Here is a 27,835-nt window from a genome sequence, read left to right as displayed (position 1 = left end):
TCAGCCTCTGCTCATCCCCACAACTCCCTTAGACCTGAGGCTCCTCCGATCTGTTACGGAAACAACAATCAGTGCCATTATATCCCCTAAGCTGAGCCTGGCTGTTCTATCCTGGAGGAAAGGACATTAATTATAAGTTACACACAGTCCAGAGTTGCTCTGCGCACTCCCTTAGCATAAAGAACCACCTCTCAGATTGAGTGGTAATCTTCAGGGAAAACCAGCAATTCAGACCAAAGATAAACGGTGTATTTCCATCCACTCTACAGCAATGCTAAGGGAATGCAATTTAAATTGCTCTGGGGTAGCATTGGGAAAACATACCCTTTCATCACCTATCGTCCTGCGGTCCAATTAAGGGCCAAGGAAATGCTGGAACACAGGAGAACCAGTCTGGTTCCAGGGTCCCATGGGAGGCGTATTGCAGGGAGCCCGCACTGGGGATCCAGGCCCCTGGGTGCTGCCGAACACATCTCTGCATGGCCCTTCTCCACTCAGAGGAGGTTGGGGAGGGGTGGGGGAAGAACACAAGCCTATCCACTAACCAGACAGTTCCATGGAGGAGCAGCAATTTCACCGTCTGCTGTAACCCTGGTGTTGCAGCAGTGCCTGCAGAGTTCTCACTGCCCATTCCAACCCGCCAGGGTTTGCTCCAGTACTCAGCTCATTTTACTCAGGGCTGGTGCTAAAGAGAGAACCATAAGGCTTCCACTATGGATGTGGGTCACAAGCCCCTTACATGTCCGATGAAAGAAGAATGAAATAGCCCTACACAAGCCAGAGGGCCTGCTGAATATTTTTATTTCAGTATTTTCTTACTGGCCAAGCAAAAAGAGAGACTTTTTATTATTAATAAACTCATCAGTACATTCATTTAAAGTGCACATTGCATTCCAGAAACACAAGTAAAAATCAGTTCCCTCTCTTTTAAAAATCTGCTAGAAACCTAACGAAATTTTTAAAAAGTTAGTAAAACCTTCTGTGACAGGTTCGGTCACAGAGACCCCCTTGGGACTGTCACCTGACGTGCTGAAGTTACCTCTGAGCCCGTTTTCCCTGCCAGCTTGGGACTCCAGAACCCTGCCTTGTTGAGCCAGACACGCTAGCCTGCTGCAACACAGACCCAGGTCTGGTCCACGCCCCCAAAGCTGCAGACTTTAACCAAAAACTGCTCAGCGGGTCACTTATCTCCAGCACCCAGATACCCAGTTCCCAATGGGATCCAAACCCCAAATAAATCAGTTTTACTCGGTATAAAGCTTATACAGGGTAAACTCATAAATTGTCCGCCCTCTATACACTGATAGAGAGAGATGCACAGCTGTTTGCTCCCCCAGGTATTAATCACTTACTCAATAAACAAAAATGATTTTATTAAGTATAAAAAGTAGGATTTAAGTGGTAGGGTGTGACGTTATTGACATGAACTGTGACCGTATAGATCATTGTTGCAACCAGGGTCCTATGGTTCCACCAGGTCTTGTACAGGGGAGGTCAAGTGGGCTGTCTATGGAAAGGTCGTAGTTTGCTGGTTATGATTATGCTGTCTGTATGTGTATATCATTTTTGTATTTGAAGTTATGAATATTGGCTATGTACTTGTATCTCAATGTGTTTGATTCTAAGTAGCCTCAGTGAAGCCTTTGATCAGCTTCTTGAGAATGGGCACTTACTGAGAATAGTCCTATCAAGAAACACTTAACTGACAATGAACTTTGGGAGATGCCAATCCACATCTGAGCTTTCCTGGGAACGTTCAAACTAACATGTAAACAATGGCGTCGGCCTGCAAAAAGCTGAATCATTCATGGACATATGACTTGCCCGGGTGGCTACAAACTCCATCTTGTTGCTGTGACTTTGCACAGAGCAACAAAGGGGTTTCCGCCCACAAGAGAGAGACTATAAAAAGCCCTGGAAGCCTCTCCATTTTGTCTTCAGCTGGCTCAAGAGATGGCCTCTCCACCCCCAAGAGATGCCTGAAAGAAACGGGAACAAACAACAGTAGCTACGGGGGGGTGAGTGATTGTTGGACCCAGAATAGGAAGGAGTCCAGTCTGTGAAAGAAGCTTATTGGAACATCTCTGGGGGTGAGATTTCATCTGTAATCAGTTTCTTAATATATTAGCTTTAGACTTGCGTGTTTTGTTTCATTTTGCATGGTAAATTATTTTGTTCTGTCTGTTATTACTTGGAACCACTTAAATCCTACTTTTTATACTTAATAAAATTACTTTTGCTTATTTTTTAACTCAGAGTAAGTAATTAATACCTGGGGGAGCAAACAGCTGTGCATATCTCTCTATCAGTGTTACAGAGGGTGGACAATTTATGAGTTTACCCTGTAAACCGTCACGTAAGTGGTTCGAAGTAATAGCAGACAAAGCAAAGTAAGTCACCAAGCAAAATAAAGCAAAACCACACAAGTCTAAGCCTAATACATTAAGAAACTGTTTACAGGTAAAATCTCACCCTCAGAGATGTTCCAATAAGCTTCTTTCACAGACTAAAAAGCGACAAAGAATTCTGTGGCACTTTATAGATTAACAGACGTATTGAAGCATAAGCTTTCGTGGGTGAATACCCACTTCGTCGGATGCATGTAGTGGAAATTTCCAGAGGCAGGTATAAATATGCAGGCAAGAATCAGTCTAGAAATAACGAGGTTAGTTCAATCAGGGAGGATGAGGTCCTCTTCTAGTAGTTGAGATGTGAACACCAAGGGAGAAGAAACTGCTTTGGTAGTTGGCTAGCCATTCACAGTCTTTGTTTAATCCTGAGCTGATGGTATCGAATTTGCAAATGAACTGAAGCTCAACAGTTCTCTTTGGAGTCTGGTCCTGAAGTTTTTTTGCTGCAGGATGGCTACCTTTAAATCTGCTATTGTGTGTCGAGGGAGATTGAAGTGTTCTTCTACAGGTTTTTGTATATTGCCATTCCTAATATCTGACTTGTGTCCATTTATCCTTTTATGTAGGGACTGTCCAGTTTGGCCGATGTACATAGCAGAGGGGCATTGCTGGCACATGATGGCGTATTTACATTGGTGGACATGCGGTGAATGAACTGGTGATGTTGTGGCTGATCTGGTTAGGTCCTGTGATGGTGTCGCTGGTGTAGATATATGGGCAGAGTTGACATCGAAGTTTGTTGCATGGATTGGTTCCTAAGTTAGAGTTACTATGGTGCGGTGTGTGGTTGCTGGTGAGAATATGCTTAAGGTTGGCGGGTTTTCTGTGGGCGAAGACTGGCCTGCCTCCCAAGGCCTGTGAAAGCAAGGGATGGTTGTCCAGGATGGGTTGTAGCTCACTGATAATGCGTTGGAGAGGTTTACAGATCCAGACTAACACGGCTACCCCTCTGATACTTTCACAGACTAGAATCCTTCCTAGTCTGGGCCCAATCCTTTCCCCTGGTACAGTCCTTGTTAGTTCCAGCAGACATTGTAGGTGAAAAGCAGGGGTGTTCTCATGACAGACAGCCCCCTTTGTTCTGTTCCACCCCCTTTTATAGCTGTGGCATCAGGCGGGAATCTTTTGTCCCTTTGGGTTCTAAATGGAAAAGTACCAGATTTAAGATGGATTCCAGTATCATGTGACATGATCACATGTCCTGTGAGACCTCATTCTTCATTACCCAGAGGCTGGCCCACAGTACACAGGAAGGCTTGCTGGTAAATAAACGCATTCACAACCAATTGTCCTAGTCAATGGGAGCCATCAAAATTCTAAGCCACCATTAATGGCCCACACTTTGCATAGTTACAATAGGACCTCAGAGTTATACTTCATATTTCTAGCTTCAGATACAAGAATGATACATACATACAAATAGGATGAACACGTTCAGATTATAAGCTTTGTAATGATACCTTACAAGAGACCTTTTGCATAAAGCATATTCCAGTGACATCATATTCACATTCATAAGCATATTTTCATAAAGCATGTGGAGTGCAAAATCACATCTTCATTCCAGAACATGAACAAAATCAGAGTCGTGCAAGTCAGCTTTAGCTGAAATCTTCAGGGAATTGTTTTGTACAAAACAACTACAGTGCATTAATTTAGTTTAAAAGTAATGCTGGACTTGGAAAGCTTCAGCTTTTCTTCCTTTTGTCTGTTAAAAGAGAGAGAGAGAGTAAGAAAGAAATGAGCCTGGATCTGCACAGAGCAGAGAAATAAAGCAATCACTTTAAATTCTCCAACAGAAAAAAAAATAAACCCTGCTATCTCAAAAGCTCAACATGACCACGGCTAACCCTAGGGTCAAATTCATGTCCAACTAAAGTCAACAGTCACACTCCCACTGAAAGAAGAACAGGAGTACTTGTGGCACCTTAGAGACTAACAAATTTATTAGAGCATAAGCTTTCGTGGACTACAGCCCACTTCTTCGGATGCATATAGAATGGAACATATATTGAGGAGATATATATACACACATACAGAGAGCATAAACAGGTGGGAGTTGTCTTACCAACTCTGAGAGGCCAATTAATTAAGAGAAAAAAAACTTTTGAAGTGATAATCAAGCTAGCCCAGTACAGACAGTTAAGAAGTGTGAGAATACTTACAAGGGGAGATAGATTCAATGTTTGTAATGGCTCAGCCATTCCCAGTCCTTATTCAAACCGGAGTTGATTGTGTCTAGTTTGCATATCAATTCTAGCTCAGCAGTCTCTCGTTGGAGTCTGTTTTTGAAGTTTTTCTGTTGTAATATAGCCACCCGCAGGTCTGTCACTGAATGACCAGACAGGTTAAAGTGTTCTCCCACTGGTTTTTGAGTATTTTGATTCCTGATGTCAGATTTGTGTCCATTAATTCTTTTGCGTAGAGACTGTCCGGTTTGGCCAATGTACATGGCAGAGGGGCATTGCTGGCACATGATGGCATATATCACATTGGTAGATGTGCAGGTGAACGAGCCCCTGATGGTATGGCTGATGTGATTAGGTCCAATGATGATGTCACTTGAATAGATATGTGGACAGAGTTGGCATCGGGGTTTGTTACAAGGATAGGTTCCTGGGTTAGTGGTTTTGTTCAGTGATGTGTGGTTGCTGGTGAGTATTTGCTTTAGGTTGGGGGGTTGTCTGTAAGCGAGGACAGGTCTGTCTCCCAAGATCTGTGAGAGTAAAGGATCATCTTTCAGGATAGGTTGTAGATCTCTGATGATGCGCTGGAGAGGTTTTAGTTGGGGGCTGAAGGTGACAGCTAGTGGTGTTCTGTTATTTTCTTTGTTGGGCCTGTCTTGTAGGAGGTGACTTCTGGGTACTCGTCTGGCTCTGTCAATCTGTTTTTTCACTTCAGCAGGTGGGTATTGTAGTTTTAAGAATGCTTGATAGAGATCTTGTAGGTGCTTGTCTCTATCCGAGGGATTGGAGCAAATGCGGTTATATCTTAGAGCTTGGCTGTAGACAATGGATCGTGTGGTGTGTCCTGGATGGAAGCTGGAGGCATGTAGGTAAGTGTAGCGGTCAGTAGGTTTCCGGTATAGGGTGGTATTTATGTGACCATCGCTTATTAGCACAGTAGTGTCCAGGAAATGGACCGCTTGTGTGGATTGATCTAGGCTGAGATTGATGGTGGGATGGAAATTATTGAAATCATGGTGAAATTCCTCAAGGGCTTCTTTTCCATGGGTCCAGATGATGAAGATGTCATCAATGTAGCGCAAGTAGAGTAGGGGCGTGAGGGGACAAGAGCTAAGGAAGCGTTGTTCTAAGTCAGCCATAAAAATGACTCCAACGAGAGACTGCTGAGCTAGAATTGATATGCAAACTAGACACAATCAACTCCGGTTTGAATAAGGACTGGGAATGGCTGAGCCATTACAAACATTGAATCTATCTCCCCTTGTAAGTATTCTCACACTTCTTAACTGTCTGTACTGGGCTAGCTTGATTATCACTTCAAAAGTTTTTTTTCTCTTAATTAATTGGCCTCTCAGAGTTGGTAAGACAACTCCCACCTGTTTATGCTCTCTGTATGTGTGTATATATATCTCCTCAATATATGTTCCATTCTATATGCATCCGAAGAAGTGGGCTGTAGTCCACGAAAGCTTATGCTCTAATAAATTTGTTAGTCTCTAAGGTGCCACAAGTACTCCTGTTCTTCTTTTTGCGGATACAGACTAACACGGCTGCTACTCTGAAACTCCCACTGAAGTCACTGGGATCAGGATTTGGCCCTGAAAGAATTCTCCTCTCTTCCAGGAATGGGAATGCAGCAGCAGTAGTCACAATTTCTTTGCTTTGTATTTTTAGAAGGTCAAAGTACAATTATCTAATTTAGACTGCAATTGCCACTCCCTGTACATGCACATGCTGTTTCTTGGTGGGGGGAAATGAACAATTGAAGTGATTTGTGGTTTAATTGACATATGAGAATCCCAAATTCATTCAAATTACAAAATTCATTCAAAATTGGACCATCAAGGAAAACTAATCATATAGGGCAGTGGTGGGCAACCTGTGGCTCAACAGGGTAATCCGCTGGCAGGCCACAAGACCGTTTGTTTACATTTGCACGGCCGCCCGCAGGTCCCAGTGACCGTGGTTCACCATTCCCGGCCAATGGGAGCTGCGGGAAGTAGTGGCCAGCATATCCCTGCACTCCAAACCCCTCTTCCCCGGTGCCACCCCAAAGCCTGCACCCCCAACCTAGACCCCTGACCCCCTCACACACCCCAACCCCCTGCCGCAGCCCTGAGCCCTCCCCCAAACCCCCTACTGCACCCCATGCCCCTCATACCCAGCCCGGAGCCCTGACCCCCTCCCCCAGCCCAGAGCCCCTTCCCACACCCTGAACCCCTCATTCCTGCCCCACCCCACATCCCAACCCTCTGTCCCAGCCCTGAGCCCCTCCCACACCCCTCATCCGCAGCATTGTTGGGTCACGGGCATCAACAATTTTCTTCAACTGGGTCGCCAGAAAAAAAAGTTTGAAAACCACTGTTTTATAGGACTGCACCTCTAGCCCCTGCTGGACATTTAAACTGCATCATTAAAAGCTTCATACAATTAAGTGTGATTTTTAGGCCCGACCCAGGACTGGAAGAGCAGACCACTGAACTTCAATGGGAGCTGGGCTCTTGTGAAAATCTCAGCCTAAGTTCCCTCACCTCAACAGGACAGGAAATCCCATCCACAGGTACCACTGAGAGTTCATATTCAATGAAAACAGCTCTCAGCACCAATATGTTACTTACACATGTTCACTCCAAGGTTCTGATCCGTGTCATGTACTTGTCTGGGACTGCAGCACTCATTACTGTGGTATATATTGTGTAACTGTGGGAAAGAGGGGAAAAAAGATGTACTGTGTGCTTAAAAAACCATCCCAAGTCCAGGAAGATACAGGTAACAACAGCAAAGCAATAGAATCAATCTTAGTAGAAAGAAACATTCTACGTGTCCAAATTAAAACAATAAAAAGGCACAGAGTGTTGAAATATCTGGAAGAATTTGGTAATGCTGACAGCCAAATTCTCTCCTGGTGAAAACTGGCACAGCTCTAGACGTATCAAGGGAATTTTACCCCGCAGAAAATATGCCCTAAATTGTGAGTCTGCATCTATTTGATCAGTTTACTAGAATATTAATATTATTGATCTCAATTGCTACAGTGACAGAATTCAAATTGTGAGAAAGAGTATAAGCACAATATATAGGTGATTAAATCCTCATTGCTGACCCTGAGGAACTCAATATATGAAATTCCAGAGCTCTTTGCTGTGGAGATACTGAGCTACATATAAAAGTAAAACAGGACAACGGGAAAAAGGGAAAGATGTAAATTTTTGTAAAATATAAAGCCATTATGGGGCAAGTGAAAAAACTCAGCGCTGGTTAGGCATGCAGTAGCTTGTAAATCTATACTCAGTAGCTATGGTATGCATGTATTATTTTTTCCTCTTCAAAGCAAAGCAAATTTACTAACACTGATTAACAAAGGCAAGAGTTGCAACAAAAACTAAGCGGAAAATGAACGTTCAACATATCAGGAGCAAGATGCATCACTCAGCAGAAGAGTGGCTTGTGAGAGTATCAATTTGCTTCTTTGTTGCATATTACAGTGAAGTTTAGATTCCACACACAGGAGGACTGAGCCTTATGAAATATGATTCCTTCACTGGGCTGTAGTCCACGAAAGCTTATGCTCTAATAAATTTGTTAGTCTCTAAGGTGCCACAAGTACTCCTGTTCTTCTTTTTGCGGATACAGACTAACACGGCTGCTACTCTGAAACCTTCACTGGACAGTGAGTGACCGACAAAGAAGACAAACCCAAGCGAGGGCAGACAATGAAAAGCATTGTGCACAGGAGCAGTGTTTAGGGCTGGGGAAAATCATGGGATATTTTGCATATTTAAAGGAAAATCTTCTGACAATTGAAATCGATATTAAATATAAACTGCCCTGGAGTGGCACTGGGCACTGATCTATGTTTCTAAATATGATACTTACTTGTTTAAGACAGGCCTCACTGACAATACCTATTCAAAAAAATTAATTTTGACAGATTAAAAGAAGTGTTTAAAGCTATTTAGAAACAGTGTGATTCATTATCCATCTTAAATAATTGTAAGATCAAAGGTTACCCTATCCATTTTTAAAAATCAGAGCACTTTACTGAACATTTTTAAACAAAAAAGCTTTGAGAATGCCCAAAGTTTTGTCAAGTTCCTGCATTTAAGAGGTAGATATCAACCTTCTCCTTACATTCTACCCCTCTCGGCATCTGTAGTATTTATACATGTGCTTGTACCAAAGAAATCATCTAATAATGCTGATGATACAGTCAACCTGCGTTCCTCACATGCTCCTGTCTGAGCAGTCAGAACACAGCTATGTTACACATGTTCCTTGTTTAAAAGTAATAGTTCATAGCTTCCTAAAAGGAATGAGGCACCTTTCTAGGCCTGGGTCCTTTAGTCCATGCCCACAATTGTGCATGATTTTACTCTGTGTTATAGGCCTGATCAAAAGCCCAATGGGCTTTAAATGAATGGGAGTCTTTCAGCTAACTTCTATGGGCTTGGGATCAGGCCCCATATGTTAAATGGCCTAAGCCAGTGGTTCTCAAAGTTTTGTACTGGTGACCCCTTTCACATAACAAGCCTCGGAGTGTGACCCCCCTCCCCCTTACAAATTAAAAACACTTTTTAATATGTTTAACACCATTAAAAATGCTCAAGGCAAAGCATGGCTTGGGGTGGAGACTGATAGCTTGCAACCCCCCATGTAATAACCCCACGACCCCCCGAGGGGTCCCGACCCCCAGTTTGAGAACCCCTGGCCTAAGCCAATGATTGGAATTACCTCTCGCTCAGCTTTGCCTGTAAAAATCTCTCTGGCCAAACAACGCAAGCATTTTAGTAGCCGGTCATGTCACTCAGTAGGAACTGGGAGTACTGTGGCATGAAAACAAGCTCTGGCATCTTTTGAGTCTGAGCCTGCTGTAATGTTATTCCTCCTACAGAGGTTGTACATGGCTAATCTGGTGGTCTCTATGGCTGTGCTAGGTAGAATTTTGAAAGTACGGATGATTTGAGTTTGGAGATGTGTCACTTGAGAATGTGGCATCACACATTATCATATTCTTTTACAACTAACAAAGAAGGGCTGGACCAAAATTCTGGCTCTGAACACCTCGGAAGCATTTAATTCCAGTTCCATCACTCAAAAAAATACAGTACTTTGCCAACCATCCCCATGACCCAAAAAAAAAAAAAATTCAATACTGTTTTTTCTATTGACTTATACCCATTTTGAATAATATATTCTATTATCCAACCATCTGGGGAGTTCCATTTTTCACTCTTCCATTAAAGCTTTTAGTTTTTGTACGAAACTGTAGGTTTTGTGTCGTCATATTTTTCCACCAAAGAGGTCGTCATTATTAATCCAGCTCGTTGCCAAAGCCCATGATAATTTAATAATTACAAAATAATTAAAATTCTTCTCTCCTCCCCTGTGGCTTCTGAAGCATTGCAAAAAAAAACCTTGATTGAAACCACTACAGTTATTAAATATAATGGGTAGAAATCAGTGGGACTTGTGCTTTTAACTCCCTTATGTGCTTCTGAAAGTCTATCAGATCTGCACTACTGCCTAAAAACCCCACACAAGAATCAAAGCTGCCCTGTCTCAGATGAAAAATAATCTAAATAGATTTACATTATTTTCTATAAATTACAACAAAATTAATTAGGCTGGTATGCAAAGTATTTCTGAGACAGACTTTGAATAACAGATATAAACTCTTTGGGGCAGAGTCTGTCTTTTCCTTGTATGTACAGTGCCTAGCACAATTGGGCCCTGATCCTTGATTGGCACTAGCACAACATATAAATAATCTTAATATAGATCTTCAAATTCAGCCTTAAAACCACAATAATAATTTACACTTCTACAGCATGTTTTGTCTGAGGATCTCAAAGCACTTGAACAACCTCCTGAACTAACGCTCTTTGTGAAATACGTATTCCCAGCCACGTTTTATCGGCTGGAATACAGACACAGAGAGGGTAAGGATCAAGTTTTCAGAAGTGCCCAATTAATTCTGGATGCTCAGTTTGAGACCACTGCAGCCTAATTTTCAAAGAAGCTGAGCGCCCACAGTGTCAGCTGAAGCCAAAGGGGGCTGAAAATTACACCCCAGGATTCTCAACTTGGGCACTCCAAAATTTGAGTTACCCACAATTAACAGACACTGGAAAATCTGGGCTTAAGTGACTTGCCCAAGGTCACACACTGAATCAGCAGCAGAGCTGGCTCAGTTCTCCATCACTAGAGCGCAGTTCCAGTGACCCTTGACGACAATAGCCACTCAAATGAGCAAAAATGAGCCCTTTGCTGTATATCTTTCGCCATGCACTGCCTGTGTAGTTTTCCAAATCCTCACTAAAAACAATCACATTCCTCAATCGCTGCTCTAACCATCTCTCCTAACAGCAGAATTTTAAGTCAACATCCAGACATCATGATGCAAAATTTAAAAGAAATACCTGAAAGAGGGTCTCAAAATTAATATTCTCCCATCCAGTGGCATTGAGAGCTTTAATGGCTGCAGTTCTGCAAGAAAAGGATGCAATGTCACTACACAAAAATAACCGTCATATAAAACATTATGCAGCCTGAATGAGAAATGTTTGCCACTAAATCAATCCACATCAAAACATCTGCTTGGGTCTCAATTACTCTAAAAGATGGTGTGAGCTGAATCCAGTCCCCCATAATTGAATGAGAGGCATCGCCATTAAAGGAGATAGCTAGAGAACTGCAGCCAATCTGCCAACATATTTTGCGCCCTTGCATCAAACAGCCAATCGACTAAAAATGTTGCTGAAGCACTTAACAATGCCTCCAAATAGCCTGTCATTGTAAGGCCTGAATACTGTGACTTGGGTTAAATTCTGTTTTCTACTGCGACACCAACCCCAAGCATCTTTCCCTTCCCACGATTTTCTTCTGCCTCACGTTAGAGAGCCGTCACCTTGTAACCACTATGCTTCCAGCCAAAGAGCACTGGAACCGGTCAGTATTGCTCCTTACCTGGTCTAGTTTCTTCCAAGTGATGCTGCAAGAGCTGAAGTGGCTGCCTACTCAGCACACGAAGCTGCCCAGAGAGCACCCAAAAGTCTGTGTCACCTCTTAAATATGAAAACGGCATCCTGGGTCACAATCCAACTCAAACTCACCTTCGATTATCAAATGGAGGAGGGGTTGTCCAGTGGTCATAGTTTGTCTCTACACGGAACCACCTACACCGCAAAACAAACCAAAAAACCAAGTGTAATTTCACCCAGTTGCACATGTGGCTAAGGATACGTCTATACTTACCTCCGGGTCCGGCGGTAAGCAATCCATCTTCTGGGATCGATTTATCGTGTCTTGTCTAGACGCAATAAATCGATCCCGGAAGTGCTCGCCATCGATGCCGGTACTCCTGCTCCACGAGAGGAGTACGCGGAGTCGACGAGGGAACCTGCCTGCCGCTTCTGGATCCGTGGTAAGTTCGAACTAAGATACTTCGACTTCAGCTACGTTATTCACATAGCTGAAGTTGCGTATCTTAGTTCGAAGTGGGGGGTTAGTGTGGACCAGCCCTAAGAAAAACAGACGTGAGTCATTATGTCTCTATTTAAAAAGAACAAGAAGGTTCCCCCACAAGTCTGTCAATTCCCCTGTCAACAGGAAGCCCAATGGCACAGTAAAAGGCAAGGTCCCAGCTGTACTGGACGTTCCCATACATAGACTGTTAAGGAGGTTGGAAAGAAAGTTAGACTGAGTCCAACCCTCACTACAGTCAAAGGCAAAACTACCATTGACTTCAAGTGAAGCAGAATCAGGCCCTTAAAATGGAGTCTGCTCTGAGAAAAAACTATAACAACAGACCGCTCTCATTTGTTGGCTTTGCTCCGAGTATATTAAGAACCTGAGGTTTTTTGGCATGTTTGTTTATTTTACTTTAGAGAAAAAAATTAGGTTTTTTAAAATGCTTTTTACTTCTGTTAGCCCTGCAAAGCCAACATTCTATCAGCTGGATTCTTCTTGTGCATCAACTGAATTGTCTGCTAAATTCTAGTTACAACGACAAATTATTTACCCAATACACCCCTCACTGAAACTAGTGGGGTTGCAGATAGGTCACAGATGGCCTAGTTTAGCGTGCAAATCTTTCATTACCAGCGATGATGCAAAAGGAGGAAAGAATCCAGCGTGACTTTCAGATCCCAGAGTGAGTGGACAAGTCTAACAGTCAGATATAACGCTGTCCTCGGGAACCAAAAAAATCTTACCGCGTTATAGGTGAAACCGCGTTATATTGAACTTTCTTTGATCCACTGGAGTGCGCAGCCCCCCCCCCGGAGCACTGCTTTACCATGTTATATCCGAATTCGTGTTATATTGGGTAGCATTATATCGAGGTAGAGGTGTACTTGTAAATTGAGCTGTAAATCAGTGACACATGAATTCGAAACAACCCTGAATCTCCTACGTACATGTAGACTAGCATATTATTGTCAGTGAAGCAGCACAGCAATTGGATAACATTCATAGTTGTACCAGTCACTGAATTGTACTTCTTGTCACAGGCTTATATAATCTCAATTTTGTTTATTGTCCTCAGTAAAGAAAAAAACAATCCACACCTCCCTTTTCTCCCCCCGGTTCTCAGAGGTCTGCCCCTACGCTGTCCAGAAGTGGCTTCCCTGGCTGAGGAGGGCTGGATGGAGCTCCATTCAGAGACATCAGTGAAAGCGTCTCCTGGCTCAGCCATAGTCAACACTGCAGACCACAAAAGATGCTGCCCTCCCACCGGGTCTCAGGTCTCATGAACACTCTTCCCAATAGCAGCTAACAAAGGTGAAACAAAGCAACATTTGTGGCCACTTACACTCCAGCTGTGGGCTCAAGAGGCCAGATGTCTGCCGGCCCCCTTCTATTCCTTGTGATGACCACACCCTCTTTGGGCGACGTCCCGGCGACAATGTAGTAAACATCCGCAATGATCGGGGTCGCAGCCAGTTTGAGGACGGCAGCTTGAAAGTCTGCAGCCGTACCCAGGGTCTAATGCAAAACCAAAATCACCGGGAATCAATACTGCACAGCCTGCCAACAGCTGCATCATTATTTAGGCCTTGCTCCTGCAAACTTATGCATGTAACTTCACACACGTGGCTAGTCCCACTGATGTCAATGGAGTTACTCATAAGTGTAAAACTATGCACATGCCAAAGTGTTTGCAAGATTAGGGCTGTAGGAAATACTCCCTTAAAAACTGACCCTAACAAATTAACACAACGCAGGAATTAAAAGCAAATAGGGCTTGTGAAATAAAAACAAGCCAATGAGACAGCAGGCACCTTGTATAACAAACAAGATACATGAAGAAATTAAATGTTTAGCAATGTCTGGCTCTCGGTAACCAAAGGTGTGTTTTTTTTCCTCATATACAGCTGTCTCAATGTTTGCTTATTATTCCACTGAAGTTATGCAAGAAACATATTGTGCGTATGGTACAAAGGTCACTACCATTGCAAATTTATTTCAGATGTGCTGAACTAGTATCAGGTGTATGAATGAGAGCCAAACAGGAAAGAAACAGGAGGTTGGATTTGTGTGTCACAATGTGCAAGTGCTCTCTTCTCTTCACCTTGTTCAAAGTCACTTGTTTGGTTCCTTTAGCTAGCCCTGGAGCTGTGCACTAAATCCTAATAATTGCTTAGAGCTTCGTGCACATATTTCCTATGCAGCCTTCTGTACATTTCTACCTTCATTCCACATAACATGGCAAGATGGAGTTTGGTTACAGACAGTTCATTTTCTTTAGCTTTTGGACAAGATGTACCTGGCATTTCAAAAAATTATTACTATGGGGGGTTCAATAATCAGCTATAGGGGAGAACTCTGCAATTCCGGAAACCTAGTATACTCAGGTTTCAAAGTGGTAGCCGTGTTAGTCTGTATCAGCAAAAACAACGAGGAGTCCTTGTGACACCTTAGAAACTAACAAATTTATTTGGGCATAAGATTTCGTGGGCTAGAACCCACTTCATCAGATGCATGGAGTGGAAAATACAGGAGCAGGTATAAATGCATGAAAAGATGGGAGTTGCCTTACCAAGTGTGAGGTCAGTCTAACGAGACAATTCAATTAACAGTAGGATAGCAAGGGAGGAAAAATAACTTTTGAAGTGGTAATGAGAGTGGTCCATTTCAAACAGTTGACAAAACTTCAAAAACAGACTCCAACGTGAAACTGCAGAACTTGAATTAATTTGCAGACTGGATACCATCACATTAGGCCTGAATAAAGACTGGGGGTGGTTGGGTCATTACAAAACCTAAACCTAATTTCCCCCATACTAATTTCCCCCTACTGTTACTCACACCTTCTTGTCAACTGTTTGAAATGGGCCACTCTCATTACCACTTCAAAAAGTTATTTTTTCTCCCTTGGTATCCTACTATTAATAGAATTGTAAAATGGAACGACAAAATTATTATTATAGTTTGCATCTTCAAACAGCTTGTGGTATGTTACTAAGATACAGAAGATCAAATACTTTGCATACGTACATCCCTGACAAGCCAGCTGACTGGGACGTTTCGACTCAGGAAAGCAGCTACTGCATTCTCCCACCATCTTCCCTTATCTGCAAAAAGAAAGGGAAAGTGTTATTACACATGCAGCAATTCCTGCTGCCAACCAATACGTATACTGTGTATCTTCATCATCTCTCCCCATCTAACCATCCTTCACTTCTTCTCTCAAGCTCCGTTTTCAATCTCTATAATCCTCTCCCTCTCCCCTTCACCCCCAAAGTCCAGTACAATAAATTCTCTATTCATGCTGCTATTGGGAATCAAAGTGGCAGCCACTGATTACCAACTTCAGCATCAGCTGTAGTAACTCTTGGGTGAAGAATGACCCACCAAGTAGCTACAATGCGACAGCCACTGCGTCAGGGACCAATACTGCAACAGAGTTTGGGACAACTAGTCTTTTCTCACTTTACCTACACCAAAAACCCAAAAGTAAAATCACTGTAGGAGACTTATTATCGAGTGACTTTAAGGGGCACTGTCACAAGTAGTACTCGATGCCTCTCAGGAAAGACCAGAACTAGCAATTTCAGTCAGAAACTTCCAAAGTTCCTTTTCCATTACAGTTGGTGACTCACTGACTTTTCCATTTATAAACATTATTTCTTCATAGCAGAAACTGGGCAAGAGAAAGGCTGAGGTTTGTGTAACAGAGGGCAGAGTCTTGTAACATACATTACGGACAGGGTCACAATTCAGCCAGCCACGCCTAAACTGTTAACAGCTTCTAGGGGAAACGCTCCTACTTTTATGTTCCCTGTATAATTTATTTGTATTGTAATTCTACAAAGAATGAAAAAGTGCTGGACAGAAATCTGGAGCACAGCTAAAAAAGTAGTGATGACTGTTTGGCTGAAGAAAACTAAGCAGAACAGAAACTGACATTCATGTTTAAAATTATCCACAGGCCAGAAACACAAAGGAGAAAGTCAACAGGAAGAGTCCTTCCTATCACTTAAATAACTTTTAGGCTAATTTAGAGCCATCACCTCCTCCAGTCTCATGACCCCTTCCCTCAATTTTATCTCAATGGTTCAGCAGTAGGTAGGCAAGAAAGCAAGCCAGCGGCAGATGTTATTCTATACAACAGTAATACATGCTCCCGACATACTGTTGTAGGTGCTATTGTTCTTTGTAGAGACAAAGGTCATTCATCCATAGCCTATAAGAGTATATGACGCAAGATCATCATCTCAATCCAGTTCCTGGTGGACAAGGGTGCCCTAACTTGACCCACATCACACTACCTCTCAACTCTGGGGCTCAGACCCATCTCTAATATTTACAATGCTTAATTCTCCTTTTGCCCCCCCCGCCCCAAATAATTAAACATTGGTTTGCTTCTTTAAAAACTGGGATCCAAGGTCTGAACATTCTATACATGTCTCTCAATCCTCTAATCCAGGGGTAGGCAACCTATGGCACGTGTGTCAAAGGCAGCACGCGAGCTGATTTTCAGTGGCACTCATACTGCCCGGGTCCATTTAATTTTAAAATGAAGCTTCTTAAACATTTTAAAACCCTTATTTACTTTACATACAACAATAGGTTAGTTATATATTATAGACTTATAGAAAGAGACCTTCTAAAAACATTAAAATGTATTACTGGCACGTGAAACCTTAAATCAGAGTGAATAAATGAAGACTTGGCACACCACTTCTGAAAGGTTGCCGACCCCTGCTCTAATCTAAACTCAGGTCCCCAAGACAGAATGGCCTCTAATTTAAAGGGGCATTGCCCCCTCTGCCTTCATTGCCCCCAAATGTCTTTCCATTGTCATCAATTGTCCCTTCTCTCTCCAATGACCCCTCAAATGGTCTCAGTCTTCCCTCATCCCTTAATCCAGTCTCCAAACATTTCTTTCCCCCCGCTGCAGCTCCCATTGCCTCTCTCCTCCTCTTTTCCCCTGCATTGTCCTGTATGCATGGGCCCCACCATACTGGAACAGGCCAGGGGATCCAGGCTTTTGACTCTCTGCACAAGATGGTCTCTCTCCCTCAGCCCATGTCTCCCTTTCCTCAGTGGTGTCTCCTCAAAGGGCCACAAATTCTCCTCCTGCTGCCTCCCCAGAATTCCCCCCATCTCCTGCTTCTGCTGTTTGAAGTTCAAATGCTGCTGTGTAGACATCCAAACATCTCTCCTCTGCGGGGTGGCCCTAGGTGCTTATGTTGGCAGAAGGCCAGAAAGTTGTGCTCTACCCCACTTCAGTGGCCAGCATGTTGGAGGGAGACTGGCAGGAGAGTTGTCAGGCATAAGGTAATAGCTCCAACCTCACTTAGACAAAAGCGCTTTAAGAACAATGTTCTACTACAACTAAGAAGTTAAACTATTGAAATGTTTTGGTATGACAGTGCTATGGTTGTGAGCTTGACTTACTTCGTTCGTCACCAGAGATTGTAAACTTGTGTGGACTCTGTCCGGTCCATAAGCCCACATAGCCTATAAATGTGGTACCCTTATACGCTACCTGAAATCAGAAGATGTACAGCATTCTACAATTATGGGACAGACATGTTTTTAATACAATGTTCCAAAACAGCATCTTACATTTTACCTGTGGATTTCCAGTAAAGAAATAACTGGATTCCACCATATGTCATTTGAAAAAGGTAACACAATAACATTATGACATTAAAATATCTGCATCATGATTGAAGGAGAAGGAAACTAAAGATTAAAAAAAGCGAAGATTAAATTCCATTGCAGTGCATTGCTAAGGATAACCCAATTGCTATTAAAATGTTGTTCAAGTTAGCGAGTATCTGACTGTGAGGCAGAATCCTCCATTTCTAAGATAAACAGATATGAGGAGACTGCAACAGCAAATACATCATTTAAAATATTAAAAACTAAAACACACACATTGGTCAGTGCATGTAATGTTTGCAGAAGTTGTCAGACTGATAGCCATGCAATAAGATTTTTTAAAAGGAAAAGATAGTGCTGAAAGGGAGGAATCAGAGAAATCAGAGACGAAAATGACCTGTTCAGCTCTCCAATCCCTCTCCTCACTAAAACTGAACTCTACTGTATGTGTTCAAATATTTTGATCATGTTTTAAATGTGCTCTGCATTTGGTCTCCTTGGGAGACTATTCTCCAGCCAAATACATCGCACAATCAAGAAGATTTTTCTTAATCTCAGTCTGAGTTCCCCTTTTCTTAACTTCCTTCCATTAAACTCGTTATACCCCCATGTACCACCTTAAATAATTCCTCTCCATTCTTGGAGTTTTACCATTCTAATATTTGTAAACTTGTATCATCCCTTCACTATCCAATATATATTTTGCTCTTTCAATATTTCCTTATAAGTAGGTCTCTCCTGGCCACAGGTCAATTTTGTTTTAGTAGGAATTCTGTCCAGTTTTTCAATTTCTCTCTGATATTGTGGTGCCCAAAAATGAATAACTCAACTACAGTTACACCATAGCCCTAGAGAGAGAGGCCGGAATGCTCAGATACTACAATGATATACAAAGCTCTGTTATATAAACCTGGACAGATGGAGAAGCACTCTAAATAGCAAATATTTCTATTACTTATTTTCTTGCTCTCCTCTGTGGATTTGTTATTCAATCCACTAAATCCAGCTGCTTAAAGATATGCAGACCTGTGTGCCATTCTCAGCAAACAGCATCAACCCATGCCAAAAACAGACCATACCTGCCCATTTTGCATAAACTGCACGTCAATTGTAATCTTGCGTAAAATATCTCCAAAAGCATAATCCATGTTCCGACCATGGTAAATGTTTCCCTTGAAATCTTGAGCAACAATACTGGTACAGAACCTTGGAAAACAAAAGCAGAAGGAACTATTTAAAAAACCCCAAAACAGACATTTTTTCAATATTGAATAATTTTTCAGGAAATTTCTTACAGCAGTGACTGAATCTTTAATTTTATTTTCTCTGTAAAGTGTCATTAACACTTATGGCATTGCATATACAAATGTTAAACAGCTACAGTTTAAAAAAAACATGTTGAGACCACAAAGCAATGTAAACATTCAGATGTGAAAGTAAAAGTTGCGTTTGCAACCTTCTCTCCATCCCTTTCAGAATATATATTACAATGCCATCTTTAATTATATACCATTTCTATACTGTACATATTGCCATACAATTGTTTTTATTGACTTCGATACACATCTATAATATTCTCTAGTACTATGTACTCTTGTCTGACAGACCAACAGAGTCCATGAAAGTTATTTATAGGACAAACACAATTAGAACCCAGCACTATAACTCCTAGTTATAAAGGTCAGGTGCTACTCTTGGTATGTAGGCATCTCAGTTTCCTCCAACCATAAAAATATCTTTTCAAGCAGGTAACATGCTGCTTTCGTTCACTAACCTTAAAGGTACCAATCCCCAGTCCGCTGCAAATTATCAACCAGTTCAGCAGTTTCTTTGGATACAAAATAAGTTGGGGAAAATCTAAAATTATGCCCATAAAATAAATGGTGCATCTACATTTACCTTGACAAGCCTGGGGTCAAGTTAAAAAGAATTAACTTAGCTAGGTCTCTCTCTTCTCCCTTGCCTAAAACAATAATTACCCTTAATATAGCAGGATTGGGCCCGATATTAAAATGCATGCTTTATATATTGGTTCTCAACTTTCTAAAGGCAAAAATAAAAAAATATATTGAATTATTGACAATGAAAATGATATAAATGTATCAGACTTTAATAAATTATATGTACTTATGGCTGTAGAAAAAAATTATATTATTTAAGAAACAGGATTTAATCATGTAATGAAAGACTGTATTACAATGTATGTACACAAAATAGAGGAGTTCAAATTACACATGCAGCCTTTTAACACTAACTGCGCCTGACCTCAGTACTTAACTGTGCAACTTAACATCTCTGCAATGCCCTACCTTACTCATCATGAGGCCCATGGAAGTTAATCCCAGGAGTTGTGCAGCTTTTTGTCTTACAAGACATAGCGAATAGAGCTGGGTGGGAAATATTTTTCCTGTCTTGGGAAAATTTTCCTGTCCCAAATTGGGACAAAAAGTTACAGTCTCAAAAGTTTTTGCAAACTGACAATTAAAAAAAAATATCTGTTTAGGTCAATCAAAACGCTTTGTTTTGATTTCAACCTTTTAATGTTTTATATTTAAACTATAATTAACTTAAATTTCTAAATGAAAAGTCATTTTGAACAGAAAAATGGAAATTTTTCATTTCAAATGTTTCAAAACAAGACATTTCGACAATTTCAAAACTTTCCCAGAAACTGTGAGACACAAGATATCTGTCGAAACCAACCCTTTCCCACAAACAATTTCCGTTTTAATGAATTGGCATTGTCTGTCAAAGAGTTGGGTCAAAAATTTCACAACCAGCTCTAATAGTGATTGGGGCATTCACAGCTCATTGTTACTGGATTGCTAAATTTGCCACTCAAGCATTTGTAGCATGACCTTTAGCAGTGCATATTATAAGTTTAGCATTTCTTAGCTAAAATCTCACTGCACTTATGTAGAATGTGATTTTCAAATGCTCAGACTTGGTCAAATCAAAATAAATTTTCATAGAATCATAGAATATCAGAGTTGGAAGGAACCTCAAGAGGTCATCTAGTCCAACCCCCTGCTAAAAGCAGGACCAATTCCCAGCTAAATCATCCCAGCCAGGGCTTTGTCAAGCCGGGCCTTAAAAACCTCCAAGGAAGGAGACTCCACCACCTCCCTAGGTAACGCATTCCAGTGTTTCACCACCCTCCTAGTGAAATAGTTTTTCCTGATATCCAACCTGGGCCTCCCCCACTGCAACTTGAGACCATTGCTCCTTGTTCTGTCATCTGCCACCACTGAGAACAGCCGAGCTCCATCCTCTTTGGAACCCCCCTTCAGGTAGTTGAAGGCTGCTATCAAATCCCCCCTCATTCTTCTCTTCTGGAGACTAAACAATCCCAGTTCCCTCAGCCTCTCCTCATAAGTCATGTGCTCCAGACCCCTAATCATTTTTGTTGCCCTCCGCTGGACTCTTTCCAATTTTTCCACATCCTTCTTGTAGTGTGGGGCCCAAAACTGGACACAGTATTCCAGATGAGGCCTCACCAATGTCGAATAACAGAGCATTAAGATACTTTCCTTTAATGAGAGAGATATCCCCACCAAATTTCAACTTCAGCTTCCTTACATCAGCTGTTGCAGCATTTAAACTTAAACAAAGGGGAAAAAAAAGCCTCCAAAAACATTTTTATACTGATGAAAACATAATTTTTTCCACTCTCCCCCTACTTGAAAACTAAAGTTCAGAGAAGTTATAAAGTTATAAGTAACTGAAAACAGGAGTGTGAAAGGCAAATTGTTATATAACCTTAATTACAGCAATTGGTCTCACTATAATAATGTTCCCTCATAGCAAACCATACCTGACAGTCTTTAACTCTTAACAGACAACTCTTCAGCTAGAACAGGGATAGGTAACCTATGGCATGGGTGCCGAAGGCGGCACGCGAGCTGATTTTCAGTGGCACTCACACTGCCCCGGTCCTGGCCACCGGTCCGGGGGACTCTGCATTTTAATTTAATTTTAAATGAAGCTTCTTAAACATTTTAAAAACCTTATTTACTTTACATACAACAATAGTTTAGTTATATATTAAAGACTTATAGAAAGAGATCTTCTAAAAACGTTAAAATGTATTACTGGCACGCGAAACCTTAAATTAGAGTGAATTAATGAAGACTCGGCACATCACTTCTGAAAGGTTGCCGACCCCTGAGCTAGAAAGTAATTAACCAGAGCTATCTGGCCTTTATTAGCATTAAGAAATAACTTACACATCACAAAATAAAAATCTCCTATTAAAAAATATAGAATTTTGTTCACTGTGAGTGGCATCTGTGTCATGCAGTAACACTTGAATGATTATTGAACGTTTGATCATCACTTGTAGATCACAGCACACTCCAAAGTAGCATATACCCAACTCTAAAAGCCATATTCAGCTCTTTTTTAAACAGGTGCAACTCCAAGGACTCCAATGGAACTGCACCCAGTTACACTCAGGATACCTTTGATCTGAACTAGAAGGAATGTGTTAATGCAGTATTTTTCCCTGTCTAAATAAGGTACACACACCTTATGTAATAACCTACTGCTTATGGTAATAGTGGCGGACTGTTTCCATAAAAGAGAATAGATGCCTAAGAAAACTGATAAAGAAAAAAATATGTCACCCTTGTTTCATAATATGCAGCACTCTAGGATTCCAAACACAGCACCCAGGCGGTTTTTACAGGATTACATGTAAAATATATTATGTTTAGATCACAGAAATGATTAGCAACAAATTAACTTTCTGTTGCTATTTCATCACCACCTCACATATGTTTTAGGGCCCAATCCAGTGTGGTGCGGAGAAACCTCAACTCCTAATGGCTTCATTGTTAGCAGAGGGCACTGACTACCTCACAGCAGGTGCATTGCACATGGTTATATCTGGCCTTTAAATAAGTGTTTTATCAAATAGTTATGCTTGCAAAGAGACAGTGTCACCTAGAGTGAGCCCAACATTCAGCTACTGTGACGAAAAGGGGTCAAAACCAAACATGGAGAGCAAATTTTTCCAGATGAAAAATTTTAGTCATTTTTTTTTTAAATTAAACATTTCTCTGCAGTGCTGTTTCTGTTTCCTCGTGCACTAACTGACTGAAAATAAACAAAAGTTAACTTTTTTCCCCATTTAAGCTTCGTCCACAGTAGGAAAGAGAACTATCCTCATTTTCCCACTGTAGACAAAGCCAAAAAGTAAGTTGCGGCTATAACCACAATCAACTAACATGACAGTTTTAAACACAAATGTACTTGTTTCCACTTGGAAGCTAAGTGATACTTAAACAACTTTTTAAAAATAAACAAAACAGAATAGAACTCATTTTCCCAGAGCAGACAAATCCTCCTTACTTCTGCTTTTTGAGTGAAATCCTACTGCCTAAATGACTAAACAAATCTAATTTACTTTTTAATTGTTGAGGATCTAATGAGCTTTTGAAGTGATGCTCCTTGCCAGTTTGCTTTGACTTTTCAATTAGGGCTGTCAAGCGATTAAAAAAATTAACTGCGATTAATCGTGCTGTAAACAATAATAGAATACCATTTATTTAAATATTTTTGGACGTTTTCTACATTTTCAAATATATTGATTTCAATTACAACACAGAATACAAAATGTACAGTGCTCACTTTATTTTTGACTACAAATATTTGCACTGTAAAAAACAAAAGAAATAGTATTTTTCCATTCACCTAATACAAGTACTGTAGTGCAATTTCTTTATCATGAAAGTGCAACTTACAAATGTATAATTATGTACAAAAAAAAACCTGCATTCAAAAATAAATCAAGGTAAAACTTTAGAATCTACAAGTCCAATCAGTCCTACTTCTTGTTCAGCCAATCATTCAGACAAACAAGTGTTTACATTTGCAGAAGATAATGCTGCCTGCTTCTTGGTTACAATGTCACCTGAAAGTGAGAACAGGCATTTGCATGGCACTGTTGTAGCTAGTGTCGCAAGATATTTACATGCCAGATACACTATAGATTCATATTTCCCTTCATGCTTCAACCACCATTCCAGGGGACATGCGCCCATGCGGATGATGGGTTCTGCTTGATAAACCATCCAAAGCAGTGTAGACCGACGCATGATCATTTTCAACATTATGAGTCAGAAAATGAACTTTCTGCTGGTGACATTTTTTTTGGTGGTTTGGGTTTTGTAGTTTCCGCATCAGAGTGTTGCTCTTTTAAGTCTTCTGAAAGCATGCTCCACACCTCGTCCCTCTCAGATTTTGGAAGGCACTTGAGATTCTTAAACCTTGGGTCGAATGCTGTAGCTATCTTTAGAAACGTCACATTGGTATTTTCTTTGCATTTTGTCAAATTTGCAGTGAAAGTGTTCTTAAAACGAACAACGTGTGCTAGGTCATCATCCGAGACAGCTATCACATGAAATATATGGCAGAATGCGGATAAAACAGAGCAAGAGGCATACAATTCTCCCCCAAGGAGTTCAGTCACAAATTTAATTAACGCATTTTTTTTTAACAAGCATCATCAGCATGGAAGCATGTCCTCTGGAACGATGGCCGAAGCATAAAGATGCATATGAATCTTTAGCACATCTGGCACATAAATATATTGCGACACTGGCTACAACAGTGCCACGCGAATGCCTGTTCTCGCTTTCAGGTTACATTGTAATGAAGAAGTGGCCAGCATTATCTCCCATAAATGTAAACAAACTTATTTCTCTTAGCGATTGGCTGAACAAGAAGTAGGACTGAGTGGACTTGTAGGCTCTAAAGTTTTACACTGTTTTGTTTTTGAGTGCAGTCAACAAAAAAACCTACATTTGTAAGTTGCGCTTTCATGATAAAGAGATTGCACTGCAGTACTTGTATAAGGTGAACTGAAAAATATTATTTCTTTATCATTTTTACGGTGCAAATATTTATAATAAAAATAATATAAAGTGAGCACTGTACACTTTGTATTGTGTTGTAATTGAAATAGATATATTTGAAAATGTAGAAAAACATCCAAAATAAATAATAAATTTTAGTTGGTATTCTATTGTTGTTTAACACTGCGATTAACTGCAATAAATTTTTTTCATTGCTATTGTTTTGAGTTAATCATGAGTTAATTGCGATTAATCAACAGCCCTAGTTTCAATATATACATTACTGCACTGAACCATCTCACCCCCCATTAGAGCATTAATGTTGCTTGATTGATTTATACGCTCAAAATTCAGTCTGATTCCATCTCATATATTAGATCAGAGATTTATTATCTTCAATCAATCATAATGTATAGCCCTTTTGCATTGAGACACACCCCTCCGCTTCCTTAAAATTGGAATATTCTGAGTTTATTTCCCAGAATAAGTGAGATACTTACGCAGAAAATTCATAGGCCAAATTGATGAGAATTCCATCTCCAACACTAATCCCCAGTGCCTTGCACATTCCCAGGATCTCTCCTGCAAAGGGTTGCGGGATAAAAAACTCCAGTTCTTCTGCTACTGGCCGAATGGCAGCATGGACCCACTTAGGTACAGTTTCACTGAAAGACAAACCCAAAATATCAAGCTAATCCTTCCCTTGAAGATGGGTGTGGGCAATTAGAGTGGTATAAACAGTATCTACAGCTCACAAGTTAACCAGTTATTGGATTTACTGCCCAGCTGCTCAGTCCCAAACAAAGTTGTTTTGCATTATCAATTATTAATTAACAGCCACACTTGTGCTAGGCTGCCTGTAGGGCTCACGACCTTATCCCTCAATCCCACAGACATTTATCCACATGAGTAATCCCACAGCGTCCAGCAGGATTCATGGAAAGTTAAGCACGTGCTTAAGGGTTTACAGGATGCAATGCTTTTTCCATCTACCATTAGGTCCCTCAAACTCCTAATTTTATACATTTCTAACGTGCTATCACCGTGGTATTGGGGGTTTTAAAATTGCTATTTATTAGGGTGACATCCACTCTACTTACATAAAGTCTGAGCATTGGGGGCGTGATGCTAGCAAAATCCACCATCACTCAGAGCACACACCGGCTGGTGCAGCCCTCGCCCAGCCTAGGGGCCAGAAACAGCTACCTCCCCTTCCTCCCAGGTGCACAAAGTATGAGCCCATCCTCCCCTCACCCACTCGCAACATGGCCTTCCAGGGCCCCGCTGCACAGCCCCTAAGCCTGCTACCAATGCAGCTACTCAGCCGGCAGAGCCCCAGGGCAAGCTCGAAACACCACAGCAGCTCTGGTCCCATCCAGCAGGTGCCGTCCCGGCACAGGGAGATCGGATGAGGACAAGATCAGCGGTTCCCAAAGTTTTGTCCTGGTGACCCCTTTCACACAGCAAGCCTCTGAGTGCGACCCCCCCCCCCAATAAATTAAAAACACTTTTTTATATATTTAACACCATTATAAATGCTGGAGGCAAAGCGGGGCTTGGGGTGGAGGCTGACAGCTCATAACCCCCACTTTGAGAAGCCCCGGACAAGACACAAGGCAAAGGAAGCGGCTGGGGAAGGCGAGCGGAGAGCAAGGGCTGCCCGCACTCACACCTGTGCCGGGCTGGGGGTCTCCCTGGGCCCTCGGGGCGCGCTGCTGGCTCCAGGCGCCCGCCGGAGCGGGGCTGGGCAGAGCCCACCGGCCAGACGCCACGGTGATGGGCGCCCTCGGAAAAACGGAGGCAGGCGGGGGGGGGGGGGATCCCGAGCCGCGCCCCAGGCTGGGTGTGGGACCTGGGGGGGGAGGGGCAGACAGCGGGGACGGGCGCTGCTCCCCCCAGCCCGCCCGCTCACTCACTCACTCGATGACCCGGGCCAGCGCCGCCCGCAGGAAGGCCGGGTCGAAGTGCCGCAGGGCGGGCAGCCAGCGCTGCCGCGGCTCCTGCTCCAGGCTCACGTTGCACAGCGGGGGAGCCGCCGCCGCGGCCCGGGCCGCCCCCCAGAGCAGCAGCAGCAGCGCGCAGCCCCGGCCCGCGCCCATGGCCCCTCAGCCCGGTCTGTGCAGGGAGCGGCCCCGGGGCAGGGCGGGGCCGAGCGGCCGCCTCCCGCCGCTTCCGGCCGGGGCGCTGGCTGGAGCAGGTGCCGCGGCGGGCTCTGGAGCGGGCCGGCCGGGCGGGTAGCTCGCGCCGCGTAGCGCTCCGGCTCCCCCCGGCGGCTGCAAGGAGCAGGGGCTGCTGGCTTAGCGCTGAGGGTCGGGCTAGGGGGACCAGACAGCAACTGTGAAAACACGGGATGGGGGTGAGGGGTAATAGGCACCTATATAAGAAAAAGTCCCCAAAAACAGGACTGTCCCTTTAAAAACAGGACATCTGGTCACCGTAGTAGGGGCCATGGCAGGTCAGGCTCTGCCCCCGGCCGCTGTAAATCCCTGTCTCTATATAAGGAAACAGATTTCTAAAAACAAAGGGTGTTAAGCGGCTGTAAACCCGCCAGGTTTCAGTCAGGGCATTAGCATCAGGCTGCGCGTTAGAGCAAAGCTTTTAAAACATTCCCTTTGCTAAGCCCTATCTTGGCTCCTGCCCCACAGACCCAACCAGGCCTCCTGCCATCCCAGTTCAGCCATCGCCAGTCTTAAACCACTGAAGCGTCTTTCCTAGGCTTCTGCTATGTATTTACACACGGCTCTAGCTGCATTCAGGGGCACTGGAACATGTTTTTTTTAATAGTGGGGGTGCTGCGAGCACTTGAACCAAACGGTAAAGCCGGTCTATAAAATGGAAACCACTTCAAGGCAGGGAGTGTAGCAGCAGCCCTAGTTCCAGTACCGATGTAGGCATACACAAATGCACCCAAAGAAGCAGTTCCTGTTACTACAGGTATGGATTCAGACTTTCTACTAACACTTAAAGCTGGTATGAGTATTATACAAACAAAGCATGAGCTACTGTTTACACTTTCTATAGTAGAAACTTAAAGTGGAGGGAGAACTGGCCTTAAAAAAAAAAATCAATCTAGTTTGTAACTTCTAACTTTGAAATGTACTGTTAAGTGTTTTTAAAAGAGAACTTGTCAAAAGAAAAGCAAGGTGGGAGGAGGGACAGCCAACAAAAAGGACAGAGATGAGAGGGAGAAATGTGGCAGAACAGGATGCAAATTATTTCTGAATAAAAAATTTGCATGGCAAAATGTTACAGAAAAGTAATTCGTTAG

The 27,835-nt window shown here is 42.3% G+C and overlaps 1 protein-coding gene across 3 annotated transcripts; it reads right to left on the bottom strand.

Moving 5' to 3' along the window:
* Window positions 1-784: 784 nt before the first annotated feature.
* NAAA (N-acylethanolamine acid amidase) lies at window positions 785-26,785 on the bottom strand. 3 transcript variants are annotated; one of them, XM_065595973.1, is made up of 11 exons: window positions 26,488-26,782; window positions 25,068-25,232; window positions 18,790-18,916; window positions 17,501-17,591; window positions 15,095-15,171; window positions 13,410-13,582; window positions 11,710-11,772; window positions 11,017-11,083; window positions 8,474-8,502; window positions 7,216-7,297; window positions 785-4,119 (listed from the first exon to the last, which is right to left on the bottom strand). In XM_065595973.1, the coding sequence occupies exons 1-10, from the start codon at window positions 26,664-26,666 to the stop codon at window positions 7,222-7,224; spliced, it is 1,047 nt and encodes a 348-aa protein (XP_065452045.1). In that variant the 5' UTR covers window positions 26,667-26,782; the 3' UTR covers window positions 785-4,119; window positions 7,216-7,221. The 3 variants fall into 3 exon arrangements, with proteins under 3 accessions (XP_065452045.1, XP_065452047.1, XP_065452046.1); XM_065595975.1 differs by having other exon boundaries at window positions 26,484-26,620; XM_065595974.1 differs by lacking the exon at window positions 8,474-8,502 and having other exon boundaries at window positions 3,962-4,119; window positions 26,488-26,785.
* Window positions 26,786-27,835: the final 1,050 nt, after the last annotated feature.

The sequence above is a fragment of the Chrysemys picta genome, chromosome 5 (assembly GCF_011386835.1).
Source record: "Chrysemys picta bellii isolate R12L10 chromosome 5, ASM1138683v2, whole genome shotgun sequence".
Classification (NCBI taxonomy): domain Eukaryota; kingdom Metazoa; phylum Chordata; order Testudines; family Emydidae; genus Chrysemys; species Chrysemys picta.
Note: the sequence above shows the minus strand (reverse complement) of the source record. Positions and strands in the feature narration are given on the sequence as shown.

Excerpts from the sequence above, each read along its gene's own strand:
- NAAA (XM_065595973.1), bottom strand. The coding sequence starts at position 26,666 with ATGGGCGCGGGCCGGGGCTGCGCGCTGCTGCTGCTGCTCTGGGGGGCG. Across the intron at positions 25,233-26,487 it reads GCGCTGGCCCGGGTCATCGA|TGAAACTGTACCTAAGTGGG; the intron begins GTGAGTGAGTGA and ends TTTGTCTTTCAG. Across the intron at positions 7,298-8,473 it reads GTGAGGCCTGTCTTAAACAA|TTACACAATATATACCACAG; the intron begins GTAAGTATCATA and ends TCTTTCCCACAG.